At 39.4% G+C, this 16725-nt stretch overlaps 1 protein-coding gene across 2 annotated transcripts; it reads left to right on the top strand.

The window, feature by feature from the left end:
• The first annotated feature begins 1253 nt into the window (after positions 1-1253).
• PTP4A1 (protein tyrosine phosphatase 4A1) lies at positions 1254-16445 on the top strand. Of its 2 annotated transcripts, none has more exons than XM_036765906.1 (6): positions 1254-1537; positions 7526-8070; positions 9987-10079; positions 10603-10733; positions 13006-13080; positions 14961-16445. In XM_036765906.1, exons 2-6 carry the CDS (start codon positions 7966-7968, stop codon positions 15076-15078), a joined length of 522 nt encoding a protein of 173 aa, XP_036621801.1. In that variant the 5' UTR covers positions 1254-1537; positions 7526-7965; the 3' UTR covers positions 15079-16445. The 2 variants fall into 2 exon arrangements, with proteins under 2 accessions (XP_036621801.1, XP_036621800.1); XM_036765905.1 differs by having other exon boundaries at positions 7523-8070.
• Positions 16446-16725: the final 280 nt, after the last annotated feature.

Genomic DNA, 16725 nt, shown 5'->3' with positions numbered 1-16725 from the left:
ATGTCTCCCTTTTTTATAGTTTTCAAATGGCAAATGGCAAATGGCAAACAGCTTCTAATGAAAAATACTGATAACCCAGACTGTGCTTCTATGATACTGGAAAGATGTCATGGCCCACTGACAGAGAAAACAGCATACCAAAGATGTAGTTAGTGGCTTTCTCAAAACTAGTTAAAGTCCTATTTAATCCTTCAAAAAGGCTGAAAGACTGTACAGGTGAAACCTAGCAGCCCTTTTTATAGCACGGAACAATCAAGACAATACCAGATACTTCTTAGAGACTTAAGGTCTGAAGACAGTGAAACTAGTAAATGAGTTTTGTTTTTGAAGCTAGGGCGTGACCTAAACCTCTAACAAAACACCAGAAAATTACTTTTCAGTGATCCCATCCTTCATTATTCTACAATAAACTGAGGGGCCGCAAGAGCTGCCAGGCTAAGCATCTGCAAGTACAACTGAAGCAATTTAGTTAGTGTTTAAGTGTTAAGGACTAAGGGCGAAGAATGAGTACTTACTAAGCGCTAAGTGTTAAGACTACTTAGTGGGGCTTCACAACCCAGGCCTCCTCTGCCGGCTTTTTCTAAGGCAGGTCAGTGGTGGTTCGGGCTGCTCAGGGCCGGTTTCTCCAGCTGGATCCACGCGTCCTAGCCGGGAATCACCCAAATTCTTTGACGCTGGGGACTCTCTACATCTGAGCCTGCACCAACATAAACAGCTGGTAAATGAGGATCGTGACTGAAGTAAGGAGAAGGGAGGTAAGAGGAGAGGGGAGAGGGGATACCCATTTCATATTTAAGTTTCCAGCAAACTTTACAGTACGCTCTTGACTCTTGGGAAGCAAAAGGCCGGTGGGCGCTGTTTTAACTAAAATATGGAGTTTTAAATGAAACACACTGGGGCCCGTTTGTCCTCATGCGGAGTGTCTATTGCCAGCTCTTTCTCCGGCTTTCCCTCCGCCGGCCTCTTCATGGCACGATCTCTCTCCTGGCTTCCTCCCCCGCATGGGGGGGGGGGGGGGGGTGCTCTGGCTCAGCCACTTGCTATTCATCAACCGGTTCACACCGGCCGCCGCCGCCGCCGCCGCGTCGTGACGTCCGGGAGGTGGTAGGGGCGCGGGGCGGACCTCTCTCCCCCGCAACCCCAACCTTAACTCCCCCCGCCCTTTCCCCGCAACTTCGTCTTCTCTTATCCCTTGTCCTCGGGCTGCGATTGGTGGCCCGGGGTTCGCACGTCGCGCGGTGTACATAAGGGAGGGCTTGTGACGCAAAGGCGGCTCAGCACGCGTATTGGTTGCCGCGGGTGCGGGTCTTGCTCGGCGACGCGCTCTCTCCGGAGCCGCTCACTGTATGGTAGAGTCCCAGTGCCCCCGCCGCCGCCGCCGCTGCTGCCGCCGCCTCCATCGCCGCCGCCGCCGCCCCGCGACGACCACCGCCGCCCCCTGCGCTGCAGTCGCCGCCACCACCGCCTGCTGCGCCGCCTCCGCCTCGGGACCGGCTGTATGATTAGGCCACAATCTTCAATGAGTAAACATATTCCTGTGAGTGTCCGCTGCGCGTCCCGGGCCGGGCTGAGGCGCTCGGTGTCGCCGCCGCCGCCACCTTTGTTTCGTTCCTCCCGCCGCGGGCTGGCCAGCTCCGGGAGCCGTACGGATCCGGGCGGCAGCCATGTGGCGGGCCGGGCGGGTGGGATGTGGATGTGGGAGAGAAACGTAGGTGGCCGGTCGTTCTGGGCTTCGGCCCGCCACGTCTGCTCTGCCCCGGGCGCTTCCGCTCTCGGCTGGCGGCAGTTGGTAGCGGGGGAGACCGGTTTACCGCTCCCTGCCCCCCCCCCTCAGTCGCTGACCACCCGGGGCCCGAAGCGGTTGGGGGCCGAGCGCGGAGGGTCGTGTGGCCGGGTCCGGTAGGGGGCGGGGGGGTGACGGCCGGTGGGGGCGGGTGGGTCGGGCCGCTCGGCACAAAAGCCGCTTTGTGACCGCCGCCTCCGCCCCTGTCCCTAGGGGCCGGCGCGCCCCGGCCCTTGGGGAGCCCCCAGTGGACCGTAGAGTTGCTTCCCGGGCCCCTCTTTGTTCCGGAGAGAAAGAAAGCGGCCCGACCGGCCCCGCCGCCCCCGGCCGTGTGAATGCTCCTCGGACGCCCGAGGCTCCTGGAGGCGGTGGGTGTCAGGCCCACGGGAGGATGGTGTTCCCATCTCCCCGGCGCCCACCGGAGAACAGCAGGGTGGGAAGGAGTGAGGCGCACATGTCACCCCCTGACCCCGAATTAAAGAGGGCACTGCGAGGGAGAGAGAGAAGGAGGGAGGGCTGGCGGCCGGGCGCCGGGGACACCCGTTGGGCCGGCGGGAGGCGGGTAACGGTTTCCCCTGGGCCCGCCGCCTTCCCTCCCCTCCCCCCGAGCTCCAGGGGCTGGCGCTCCAAGCGCCGGCCCGGCGGGGGAATGGAGCCCGGCCAGGTAGCCGCCGAGGCTGGGCCGGACCCAGGCGCCGGAGACAAAATGGCTTCAGCGCCTGCTGGAAAGGGCGATTCAAACCCGTGATTGCAGGGGACAGTGTCAGCTTCAGGGCTGGATCTTTCTGAGATCTGGGGGTGATCCCGGAGTGCGGGGAACCGGAGGAGAGATCCACCCTATTCCTCCTCCTCCCCTGCAGCAAGGGCCGGCATCCCTTGGTCCTGCCCCCCGGGTGGACTTCGGCAAGGCCCCAGTCACCCCCTCCCATTCTGCTCCCCTGCCTGTCTCCACCTTGTAATTTGAGTTGTTCCGGATTTAACACCACTTCTCGGGCACTGGATAATGGGAACAAGTCCAGTCTTGTCTTTTCTCTGTGGGAGTTGGTCAGGAGAAGTCCAGAATTTGAGAACCGTGGAAAAGTGCCACCACCATCGACCTCTGTGACACGTGAACCCCATGCGCATCCCCATGTTTTATTGACCTTTGGAAGAGGCCTAGCTCTAAGGGCATTTTTAATCGGGAATTATTTTAAATTGTTCCCCAAAGCCCTTGTGTCTGTGTGTCATTTCTAATTCCATCCTTTACCAGTATTTCTGGCCAAAATTTTGAATTTGTGTCTTTTGCTGGTAATGACTGCCATTCTGAAATTACCTATATACTGTAACTGGAAACAGTGGTTTCGTGGTCCAAACTTCTTGAATCTGTGCTTGTCCTACTCTACTGTACATATATATGGTAGGGGGAGGGGAGTTTACATGGTTCTTGCCCCTTTGCCCAGCTATAGCTAGCTGTTGGGTTGTCAATATGGATGTTCTTAGTCATCTAAAGGTTATATTGGAGAAGGAAATGGTGGCATCAGAAATAGTATAACATTGATGTAGAGGCGAGTAAGGACTTTTTGAGGCTCAGATTGCCATCTCAGCTGCTAGCACAGAGGATTTTGGGGTTCCAAAGATGATTTGTGTAATGGAATACTCCAGTAAGTTTCGTGTTTTCTCTCTAAATGTTGGTTTAGAGTCAGTTGTCTTCATATACTAATACAACACTGGTACAAATGAATCTGTATAAATTTTTTTTTTTCGGTTTGTAACAGTGGTTTGGCCACTTCCATAGTCGCTAGGATAAACAAGTGGCTAGCTTGACCAGTTGAACCGGTCTTATCAAGACCAGTACTGACATTCCTGTTTCCTAACACAAAACCATTGTGGAACCTGGAGCATTCCCTGCTTATCTGGAAAACTGTAGATTTGGAATAGATTTTCTCATAGGATAAGCTGGAGACTTTACTCCCACAGTTACCTAGACTCTACTTGCATCTGAATTGTGTAGAGGGAATTGACAGTTTTCTCAGCTTGTTTTATCATGTTCTCATTCTTACAAAGATGTAGGCAGCATTTTCACTATTCAAGTGAAGATACTGCTAGAATAATTGTTCCCCTTTTTACAAAGGAGGAAGCAGGCTTAGGGAAGTGACTTGGTGAATGTCAGAACTCTGTCCTGTTCTTTTTCTAAGACACTACACTGCCTCTCTTGCCCTGTTAAAGCAAAGTGGTCCTTTGGCCATTATTTCTGTACCTGTCCTGAAGGCTCTTTCCATGTCTGTCCCTTCCTTCATCCTCTATCCCCCAACCACAAGATGGCTCCACTGAGAAAAGTTAGCTAGGTGATTTTTTGAAGTTATTCCTATATTATTTCTGAACCTTTCCATGCCTGAGCAAAATGTCTCTGGCAAAATCATTGACAGAGATTTGTACAAATAGCCTCTAAATAGAAATCACTTCACATCTCTTCACTCTGTCTCCTTCCTTTGCTACTATTCTTATGCTCATGTTCTGTCCTCCCCTCTACACCCCCAAATTATGAACACATGCCAGCTGAAGAAATAGAAAAATACATGTGTTACTGCATTGTGGGACCATCAGTTTTTAATGGGTACCAGTTTCTGTTAAATTGCTAGTTTATACAGTTGGCTTTAAACTTCACCCTTACCAGCATTCATCTTAACTCAAAGTCAGTCGGTACTGGCTGTCATGTGCACATTAAAGTAATAATTCGATATACAGTTTATTGTAATGGTGTTGTTAATCAAGTAACAGCTTGATTTTGTTCCATATGTTAAGTCCTGATCAGTAGCTTGAGGGGAACAAAACCAGTTTTTAGAATATTAAGAAGAAATCAATGATTATTCCAGACTGGTAGTCATTCAAGACTTCATTTATAAAAATTTCCATCCTTTTTTAAGACTTATTTTTCCAATATAAGTATTGTTCTCACACCTACAAATCTTGGGATGAAAATAAATTAGTTTGGTGTGTTTTTTTTAAATATACATATCGACAGCATTTTGCAGTGCCCTCTGCCATGGATTGTGTCACTGACAGATTGTGGCCATGTCTAGGCTAGTAATAGAAATTCTGTTCAAACTTCACTTAACTGAACTTTGACTTCCCTGATTCTTGTCAGGCCATATTTTTTAAATGACCTGCAAATGCTTGCAGTAACAACTTCTTGACTCTTGACTTTATCAAATTTTAAAATTACAAACCATTACCATTATCATCTTTATAAGGCTTTAGCAAATGAGATTGTACTTTTTTTCTGTATAGTTTCCTAAAATTCCTGGAATATAAATATTTACCTTTCCAGTTCATTTGCAGGATTTGGACATGGTTTACTCTCAAGTTTTTAGTTTGTTTTAAAAATGTAGCTAGCACTTATGACATCTCATCTAAAGTTAAAATAGCTCATACAAAAAGCTTGTGTTGATTAACCTAGAATTACCCCCATGTAATCCTAATCTATTAAATTTGTACACATTTCAGCATGAATTTTTTTTTCCTTGGGGAGTAGTTATCCAAATAATTTGACCCTGTCCTTTCAAGTGTCATGAGGGGGAAAACCCGAGTATAGAGAACTTTTTTTTTGGAGGAGAGAAAACTTCTTATTCTCACAATACAGAAGATCTGATGGACTTTACAATGAGGTTTTGTGTCATATATGGTATGAAGTTTATCCATCTTTTACTCTAAATGTAGGCAACTATGGATAGAAGCAGAAAACCAAAATTTACAACTAAACGTTCTTTGTACCCGTACTTCATGTATTCAGTCAATTTTTGATGAAAGACAACCAAAACTTGATTTAAATTTAGCCCTCTTTAGGAAGGTACTAGTTTAATAAAAGTGAAGTAGCTTTTTCCAAGTTGGTAGCATCCCTAGGCATCTTTTTGACACCAGAAAAGAAACTTCGATCTTCTCCCTTTTGTGTCAGCAGGAAATTCCAAAAAGACCACCCTGACCCTGATGTTTTTAACTGAGCCCAGATTTTTTTTTTTTTTTATCATAGCCTATCTAGAAAGGGAAGCAGAAATGTTACGGAAGCAAAGTTAGGCTGCAGGAGATCTGATTTATATCCCTGAGGATATAAAGACAGAAGCTTTGATTTAAAACTTTCTTATTGAAAAATTAGACTAGAAAATATTTGTTAATACATATCTATTCTTTATGTGTGTGTGTGTGTGTGTGTGTATATATAATGCGCATATGTTTTCTGAAATTGTAATGACCCTCACAGTAATCTGTGTAACCTTCATAATATATTTTTCTTTATTATAGAATTAGCAGTCTAGACAGATTTGCAGAGACCAATCTAGTCTTATACCCACCTCCTTGCCCCCCATTTAAAACATGAGAACTGAGGAACAGTTAAGTGACTTCAGCCCAAAAGATCACAGCACAAACAGAATTGGACAAGAAACAGTCCTCCCCTTTTAACAATGATTTCTTTATCCCTATCTTATCCTACTTTACCTTAAACACAGGCTTTTAACATTTTAGAAATCCATCACTGAATTTTGTTTGGTCTCACCACAAATCTGGTTAGGGCATCAGTAAAGTACAGTTAGAAGGCTGCGTTTCAGTCTGTGCTACAGAGTTACGTGGCGTGCATTATTAATTTTTAATACAGTAAGTACATTGAGGCAGCCAGGTGTAGTAGAAAGAACACCTCAGTTGGCAGTCAGCAGACCTGAATTCTGGTCTTGACTCTTCTCCTGTGTTCTTTTTTGGCCTTTAGTGAGCCTCAAACTCCCTGAGCCTATGTTGCCTTAGCTCTAAAATGGGGATACTTGAAGAAAAGTGGGTATTTTTTATAAAGTTTAAAAAGCCAAAGTTTTTAATCTGGGGTCCATGCCATTTAAGAAATATGTGTTTTGATTACTTTAAAATTTTCTTCATGACCTTATGTATTTTGTTTTATACATTTAGAGATATTCTTAAGTCCATAGGCTTTTATCAGGCTGTCAAAGCAGTCTGCCATGCATAAAAGGTTTTGCTTTAACACGAAGGGTCAGAATTTAAGAATATTTCTGAAGGACCAAGTTGTGTCAGTTGATACAGTGTATATATATTTTTTTTATCCAAAAGGCAAAGAAAATAGAGATTTTATGTCAGTTGACCACACCTGATTCTTTTAGCTAGTGTTACAGCAGTCATGCTATTCTATAAACATGAAGAGGGGAAAATGTCTTTAAATTTTTACCTCACAAAAGCTTAGAATTTTCTTGGTTTTATAGTTTGGTCACTGGAAGTTGGCATACGTTGCATTTTTTTTTTCACTTAACCTAAAATGATGCTTTTGCTTCTAATGATATTGTTCAAACTTAGGAATTGTTCTTTTTAGTAAAATATTAGAAATTATTCCTTCAGGGTAGGGACCTTTTCCAAGTTATATTGATATATTATTATTCCTAAGGAAGACTCTTTTAGTTAGTAACTTAAATCAACTTACACTGATGGATGTAGAATACTACATATTATATCAAACTTATTTCTCAACTGCTTCTATCAGGGATGGCATGGAGGCAGGGGTGGTGTGGGTAGAATGCATTGAAAAAGTAGCTAATACAAAAGCAAAAATCAATTCAAATGTTTTTTGTAGTAAAAGTGAAAAAAGATAGTCTTATGGTATGAAAGGCTATTAAGTCAAAGTTAGGTTCTGTAGAAGTTTGATTTTTTTTCTCCTATTATTCTGTCCTTTTCCAACTGAAATAACTGAAGTTTTCTCTTTTCCCCCTACAGCAGTTCTGTGGTGTTCTTGGTCACACATTTATGGAGTTTCTGAAGGGCAGTGGAGACTATTGCCAGGCACAGCACGACCTCTATGCAGACAAGTGAACTGTAGAAATTCATTACTACTCCACCAAGAAGCCCCCTTAAGAGCGGTTAACCTGGACACAAAGTGTTGAATTGAAATTGGCAGAGCATTTTACAAGAGTTCTGACCTGGATGGGGTAAACCTCAGTGCACTGCCTTTCTTTTGCCTCAGTATTACTGGATTGAAGAATTGCTGCTTCTTGTTAGGAGGTTCATTTCATTTCCCATTGCTCTCAACTTCATACTTAAAGCACTGAGAATTTCAAGTGGAGTATAGTGAAGGAGACTTCAGTTTCTTTACATCACTTCTGTATTCAAATTTTTAAATCCTTTCATAACCTTATTGAGTGTTTTTTAACTAAATTGACATGGCTCGAATGAACCGCCCAGCTCCTGTGGAAATCACCTACAAAAACATGAGGTTCCTTATTACACACAATCCAACCAATGCAACCTTAAACAAATTTATAGAGGTAAGTATGGAAATAAATATTACTTTTACTTAATTTCATTGCTGTTTAACAGCAATTTAATTTTAGAGCTGTAAATTTGCTTTTAGAAAAAACATGTATATGGTGATTGCCCTTACTTAATACTTTAGGAATTTTAGATGCGGTACATTGAGGGTACATTCCAGTCATTAGTCCCAAGAAATCAGTAAAATAAATCAGAATGAAATGGCTTCTAAATTAACATCAAAAATAGAAAAAGATGCCTTTATTCCATAAAGAAGCATACATGAGTTAATTTTGGATCTAGAAATTCTTCATTTAGGTTCTTGGTCATTGATGATCAAAAAAGAGCTGTGTATTTTACAATTCTGATCTGATTCAATTAGTCATTCATTGGCACCTTAGTTAGGCTAAGACATATTAAGTCGAAATGCTGACATCTAAATAAATAGACTTGCTGTTTCCCTCCTTGGCCAAGAACAAGTCTGTAAGCTCCACCTCATAACAATAGTCCAGTCTAGTCTCATTTAGTCAACTTGTTACTACCGACTCTACCCCTCTTTGGAGGAGGAAATAAACACCCTTACATTTTCTACTTCATCGTGGTGTGCTGAAGGAAGACTAATGACATATTGTATGTAAGCCACTTTTTAAAAGTAAGAAATATACAAGCACACACAATCCTGGAGATTAGTTTCATTAGTCTACCAACTAAATATCCTGCTAAAATTTCTTTTACAAGCTGGTTTAGTGAAGAGAGACACATATCTGGGTTTATAGCCCAATGTTACACTTATACCTTAGTTTTTAGAATAAATTCATTAAGACAATTACGAATATTTGAGGGCTTGTGTTTTTTTTTTAAATAGTTTATAGAGTTTAAGTATTGGACTGCTGTAAAGGGATTGATTACAAGTTAAATATTTCATGAAAAGGCCTGCACATTAAATTGCTGATAGTCTTGAATGATCTATGTTGGCCCTTCTGGGATTTTTTTTTTTCATGTTGCCATCCTCTTTTGTTTTTCTAAAGACTTATTTTTTTTTTAAGTTCAGAATTAACTAAGAGGAGAAAGGAAGAAACCAAGTAAATTATTTCTACTCCAAAGACTAGGAGGATTTTGTTTGAAAGTTACATGTACTACAGTCTTTAAACTTTCTGTCCTTTCTTTCCTAACATTGTAAAATTTATATTAGGAAAATGGATTATAATTTTAACTGCATTTCACTTTGACTGTAAGTCCTCTGAAATGTATTTTTTAGTTCTCAAATCAGAGGTCACAATCCAGGTTGTAATTTGCCTCAGTAGTTAATTTACTAAGACTTAGGTCTGCTGAAGTTCTGATTTGGGTGGGTTTTTTTTTAATGGCCAGTTTTCTTAAACAGAAAGTTATCTTCTCTTGACAGAAAAAAAGATTTATTTACTTGAGTAAAAAAGACAAATTAACGTGCTTCCAAAAGAACATTTTTAGCAACAACCCCCAACTTTTAAAAAATTATTAAAAGTGCAAGATGTTAGATCTAAAGTCTTAAAAGATGAAGAAGGGTGTAGTCTTAAAAAATTCTTCAGTTCTCTGTACAGATTTCTTAAAATGAACATTTTATCTCTTTATAAAATACTTTCAATGAGGTTTCATTATTGTCTTTAACTTTTTTAAAGAAACAAGTAGTCATTATTTATTCTGTATGGTTTCTTGTAAAAATGAGTAAATTATTGAGAATAAAAAAGTTGGGCTAGAATACTTCCAAGATCTTTTCCAGTTCTAACTCTGTGATCCTATGAAAGAATTTTTCTTGTTTCAGCTTTTGAATATTTATGGCCATTAATTGTAATGCATCATTTATTAATGTGTATGACATTGCATGTGGTTTTATTGATTTGAAATAGTAAAATATTACAAAATAAAAGGTTTTTTTTTTTCATTTGTTTATTTTAAGGAACTCAAGAAGTATGGAGTTACCACAATTGTAAGAGTATGTGAAGCTACTTATGACACAACCCTTGTGGAGAAAGAAGGCATCCAGGTTCTGGTAAGTGATAGTAAATTTTTATTGTCATGTCAGTTCTTACCAAATTTCATCCAAAAATATTTACTCACTTTTAACTACTTTTCTAAAGGTAGTAAGAGCATTAACTTATAATAAAATAATCATGTATGAATATTTGTAACATTAATATGGGGAAAACATATTAATGAAAAGACCTTTACCACTTGAATTGTGGATTTAAGGAAGAGAAGGGTGCATGCTCACTAGAACTTTACCTAGTTTATAATTTATTGATAGTAAAGCAAAGAATACAGTGAGGATATGTGCCAGCCTGTAATATAACTACCCAGGTCACTTTTACTCTGATTCATGATGTGCTTCAGCACCTGTGAGGTCTGACAAAGAAGATGATTAGAGTGGCTCCTGAACATTGTGGTTTACTTATCCTATTTTATACTCTACACTTAAAATGGCTAGGCTTAGTAGTATATAAAACTAAAATTCTCCTCACAGGTACTCTAAGTACCAATATCTAGAATGGTTATGATAATATTTGTTTTTTCAGGATTGGCCTTTTGATGATGGAGCACCACCATCCAACCAGATTGTTGATGACTGGCTAAACCTAGTGAAAACTAAATATCGTGAAGAACCTGGTTGTTGCATTGCTGTTCACTGCGTTGCTGGTCTTGGGAGGTAAATAGAATTTTTAAATCTACTGAGATTTCTTGGTGTGGGCTAAGGTAAACAAAAAAAGTTTATTCATAAGCCTAACATAAATGTGGGTTTTTTATCCATCACACTTCTCCCTTTCATGAGCCCATGATTTATTTGGTGATTAGTCCACAGGTATACATTTTTCTAGTTTAGCAGCACACGATCATTTTTATGACATGCATGCAACTTTAACTTTATCCCATATCTTACCCTAACACAGATTGATTCCTTCGGAATTTAACAAAGCTTAATCAGATTGAACAAGAATGTGCTAAGTACCTACCTTGTGCAGTGCTAGGTACTAAGGTTCTTCCCTAAAGGAGTTAAAATATAATAGACATTCTTTCTGGAGGTCTGGTACTTATGAAACTCAAGGTAATATTTGTGTATTTTTGTCTAATAGAGAGAAATATAAGATAAGTAATATTTTGAGCTCTTTGATTAAAATGTTGCACTTTGAGTACCATTTCTTTCTCAGTAAATTTTTGGAGAATCAGATCACGATGAAATGCTTACGAAAATTGTTGTGAATAGAAGTGAAGTATGTCTCCCCTTTGGTCTCCACACTGTTGTGTGACTAGTATAAAACAGGATTGATAGGATGATTTCTGTGATAGTGCTACTTTGAGACCCCTTCCCCTCTGGAAAAAAATAGGTTATATGGTATTAGAGAAATTATTGTTTGTTTTTATTTTTACCAGTTTTAAGCTTAATTTAACTGCCAAGGAAAATATTGTCATTATGAGGCAAAGTTAGCAACGTTTTTCAGTCTACCTGGTACTAACATTTTGGGGATTCAGTTTTTTATTTCTCTGTTTTATATGCTTTTACATTTAAAAACAAATGTTTGCTAGGGGTTTACCTAAGGAAAGAAAATCTAGTAAAGGCCAAGCTGTGTTGGGGTGTTGTTTGTTTTTTGTTTTTTTTTAATATCACCAAAATTTCCCTTGGTATCTTTCTCCTCACCCTTCTCAGAACTATCCTATCTTTCTTAAAGAAAAAGAAAAGAAGATATAAGAAATCAGCAAGACTACTAAGTAGTACAGACATATAAGCAATATGTGCAGTGTACCATATCTATGGACTTCCCAAAGAGAGAAAGGGGTGTTCTCTTTGGAGCCATGCTTGGTCTATGTAGTTTAACAACATCCACTTTTGCTTTGTAGCTCTTTCCATTTACATTTCTGCAGTCATTGTGTATATTGTTTTATTGGCCCTGCTTTCTTCCCTTTGCATACTCATCATTTTTCATAGCACAGTAATAATTCCATTACATTTATATACCACATTTGTTCCACAATGAATGGCCATCTACTTGTTATATTCTTTGTTCAAAATTCTGCTATAAATGTTTTGATGTATATAGGGAGGGACTTTCTTATCAGTGCAGGCCAAGTTCTTTAAATTACCAGGATTATAAAAAAAAATTGGGCAGTAAGATTTCCTAAGTCTGGTCAGTGACTCAGTCTTTGATACAATAGAACTATAGCAAGTTTGTTGCAGGATGTGATACAATTATAACAGCCATCATCATGTCCTATTAGTGTCCCAAAGTAAGACTGCTTGATCTTTTAATAGCACATTTTATACAGTGATGAATAATCTTCCACCACAAATATGTTCCCTGGTTTCTTCCTGCTATATATAATGGCTCTAAGGAAAGTGTCTATTATTTACATTGCAGTGAGGAGAAGGACGTTAAATTAAATGAGGTCATCAAATGAAGAGTTATTCTTCATCCACATGATTCCCCATCTTTTACTCTTGAGGTATCTCAGCCACATGTATTCTTGAAACATTTGCTCAAATAAGTGAAAAGATCTCTAAAGAAGGAAAATAATCAAGGAAATGAGCCCAATGCCCTCTTATTTCAGTTATTTTCACTTATTCCTTTGTTGGAAGAAGGTCACTCAGTTGTGAAATACAGAATTCATTCTTCCTTTCCTGATGGTGACTTGAAGTAGTTTTTGAAGAGAATGATCTTACAATTCAGTTAATCCTTACAAAAGTCATCCAAGAACATACATTAAAAATAAATGCTCTTGCTAGCTTGTCCCGAAGCCCACTCTCCTAATCTTTTGTCACCCAGGTTTTTAATCAAATTAACTTGTTATCCTCTTGCTTTAGAACAAACATGAATTAAAATAGTAACTTTGGCAAATAAATTGTACTCCTAGATGACCTTTGGGTTAGACTAGCAGGTTTTGTTACTTTTGTTCAATTCATTCATTTACTAAAATTCTCCTACCAGAGCTCCAGTGCTCGTTGCCCTTGCACTAATCGAAGGAGGAATGAAGTATGAAGATGCAGTGCAATTCATAAGACAGTAAGTACCAATTTTTTAAGTTCTGATAGATGCCCATGCCTTCCCAGAGTCTTTCATCTATGTGATAATAAAGAACTGGTGTTACATAAATTATAATACTCAGGTGTAGGGTACAACATGAGTAAAGGTGGGGATGGGGATTATTAAGCACCTACTATTTCTCAGTCATCTAAGTTCTAAGTGCTTAGGGATACAAACAAAGGCAAAAAAAACCAGTCTCTGCTCTCAAGAAGCTCACAGTCTAAGGGGGAAGACAACCTGCAAACAACTGTACAAATAAGATACATACAGTATACATTGGAGATGATTTCAGAGGGAAGAGACTTAAGATTAAGGAGGACTGGGAAAGGCTTCTTGCCAAAGATGATACTTGGTATTTCATTTGAGAACATCACATTTCTACTTAAGATTAGTCTGGCATGAATATGAAGGATAAACTGGAGGGAGCATATATTGGCATATAGTTAAGTGGTAATGGAAGGGGGTGTCTAAGGTGTTAGTGGGAGTAGGACAGTATGAATGTGAGTAGAATTAATGTTCACAGATAGAATATGGATTACATTTAAAGACAACAAATGGTTGTAAAGTAGGCCTTATTTTTTTTACATGTTCAATTTGTGGTACCAAAAGGAAATACAAGTAGATCTAGTAGAAAGTTTAGTTTCTTGGTACAAGTCATAATTTATAGCGTTATACAATTACATATAATCATGTTTTTATACAGCAAGAAATTCTAACTGGGGATTCTAGAATCTTTTTTCTCATTCCTTCCTTAAAGTGGGAATAGAGACTTCCTATATAAAACCCCTATCTGCTGAGCAGTGGGATGAACTTTCAGCTCCAAGCCACTAGTAATGACTCCTCTACCTAATAGAGATAGTCTCTTATTAAAAACCCTTCATAGCCCTCCCATTTCTTGGTGCCAGCTGGCTCCTTCTCAGTCATCATCTGTTTTCTTTGCATCCATGGGCTCTCTCTAAATTGATCTACTTGCTTCATTGCTATCACATGTTTCCGTTTGGCTTTTTCTCTCCTTGACCCATTGTGGAATAAGGTGAAATCTTTCATTTAGCCCCTAGTAAGGATTTGTTTTTAGTAAGGATTTTTGTTTGTTTTTACTGCTCCTCAACAAGGGAGAAAAAATTTGTCTAGTAAGAAAATTTGCATTTTGGTGTCCCTGTTCCACCCATTCCACCCCTCCCCCCCATATATTCATCATCTTTTTTCCATTTAAAACAAGATTTAGGGAAGAAAATCTAGTTTTTTCATTCTTAGTAACAAATGAAAAATCACATTTGTGTTATCCCTATACTTCAAGGAAACATGGGCTCATGGGCTGAAAAGCATCAGACATCTGGATGGGGAAGTGGGTGTAAGTTGGGGTCATTGTTAACAAGGCTTACGCTTAGGATGTGGGAAGGTTAGGTGGACACTTTTCAAGGGATTTAATCACCTCCCTCATTACCTTACCCCTTGATAATAAATACCACCACGGAATTAGGCATTAGCTAAGAGTTCCTGGCAGCAGTAGGGATAGAAGAAACACCTGTACCCACCAGCCTTTTCCTAATTGTTATCTATATTTATCCGTACAGATTAATTCTCTACAGTCTTTACAGCCAATCTTTAAGGAAGAAGAAAATATTAAATTGATTCCATTTTAGATATTTGACAAAAAAACACTTTTAAGTTGTCTGTGGCAAGGAACCAATGAGTTCAGCAAGGATCGTCAATAATTCTTCCTCTTTGGTCATTTCTAACCTTATATTGTTAGATTATGATTTGGGGTGCCTCATAGTACACTATACTGAATGGAATAAGATATGCAGTAGGCAAATGTTAGAAATTTGTTGTTGTTGGTTTTGTTTTGTTTTTTATAGAAAACGTCGTGGAGCCTTTAACAGCAAGCAACTTCTTTACTTGGAGAAGTATCGTCCTAAAATGCGGCTGCGCTTCAAAGACTCAAATGGTCACAGAAACACCTGTTGCATTCAGTAAAGCTGAGCTGCTTGTATTATTGCCTTGGAAGCAGAAATTGGAGACAGGACCTGGGGCAAATTACATACATAACTAGCCAACATAGAGGCTTGATGAATAAGTCTAATGAAGCTTCCATAGGAATATTTTAAAGCAATTTTATAGGTTACAAGCTTGGCAGAAATGCAGCTTCTGTCTTTGGGTTACTAACAACCTGTTCGGACACTTAGTAAAAGATTCTTGCTGTTCAGCCTTTGGAACTTCTTGTTTATCATTTGTATCAATTGAACTTTCCTGAAATCATGCAGTATGAGTTACAAATCTTATTCAAATCTATTTCCCAATACCAGAGTCTTATCAGCAAATATGAAATTTAGAGAGATTAGGTGCCAAAATACCCAGCACAATGCTTATATATTTTCAGTATCATACAGAGTTAACATCCGGGGAACTACAGATAGTTACCTGAACCCTATGTGGTTCTTATTCCTTCAGTCATTTCAATATTGAAGATAGGGCCTATATGGTAATTGCCTGCTCACTGTATGTTTACATCTCCCACAGTCGCACTAGAATATCAGGATTTGCACAACCATTCATTTTGTTGGATTTTACTAAGTCTTATGGTGATACTTTGTCTTTCTGTAAACCTTTGTCTCATTTTGTGCTGTTATTAAGACCTGCGTTTTGAAAAAAATCATAATCCTCTGGTTGAAAATCCATGTAAAAATCTACACATTGTACAGAAGCACACAAAGTCTTTAATGTCTCCAGACAATAAGCCTTACAGTTAATTTAATGTTCGCACTAATGGGGTGCAACTTGACAGGGAGGGCCTGAATAGGTTGGGAGGGGGCTATTAAATATTTCTAGTAAAATGTTGCCTTTGTCTTGTGCAGGAAGTATAGAATATGCCCTTTACTTTAGTAAATATTTTTTAAAAGGTAGAGATGCTTTGTTATTGTAGCTAAAGCAATTCTTAATCATAAAATTTCTGAAAATCTTGTAATTTCTTTTACTGTACCTATTGAAAGTTGTTTACCAACTATTGCTTTTGTTGAAAGTGATTTTTTTCCCCCTTTCCCCATTCTTCTCTCCCCCCTCCCCTGGGAAAAAAAAATTGGGTTCCTGCTATGAATTGAGCAGACCTCTAATATTTTGTATGCCTTTTGAGCTTGTGTAACTTAATATTTGGATACTTGATAATTTGTTTTATTATGTAATTGATAAAATGGTGATGTGTATTAATGTTAGTTCAACCATATATTTATACTGTCTTGGGAATGTGTGGTTATAGTTCTGTGGGAGAAATAATTTTCCAGTGTTCACCAGCTTGTAAAATCTAGTGCGAGAGCTTAAACATCTAAATAAATAAGTACTGAAATGCACTATTGAGGTTGTTTTGTTTAAATTTAACAGCAACTTTCATTCATGACTATTATAGTCTCTTGAAGTATTAAATGTTATCCTATTGCCCTTTATAAATGGAAAATAAACATTAGTAATGTTCTCACCTATAGGTACTGCTGAAGGAGAGTGAGAGCTGCTGTTGGATTTATTCTGAAAACATTTGCCAGGATAATGTTCATATTTTAAAATGTACAATAAATACCGTGAATTAACTAGGCACATGTACCACTGGAATACAGTGTAATAGCCTGGAAAATG

Source organism: Trichosurus vulpecula, chromosome 7 (genome assembly GCF_011100635.1).
Source record: "Trichosurus vulpecula isolate mTriVul1 chromosome 7, mTriVul1.pri, whole genome shotgun sequence".
NCBI classification, from domain to species: Eukaryota; Metazoa; Chordata; class Mammalia; order Diprotodontia; family Phalangeridae; genus Trichosurus; species Trichosurus vulpecula.
This window is presented reverse-complemented; position numbering and strand designations above follow the sequence as displayed.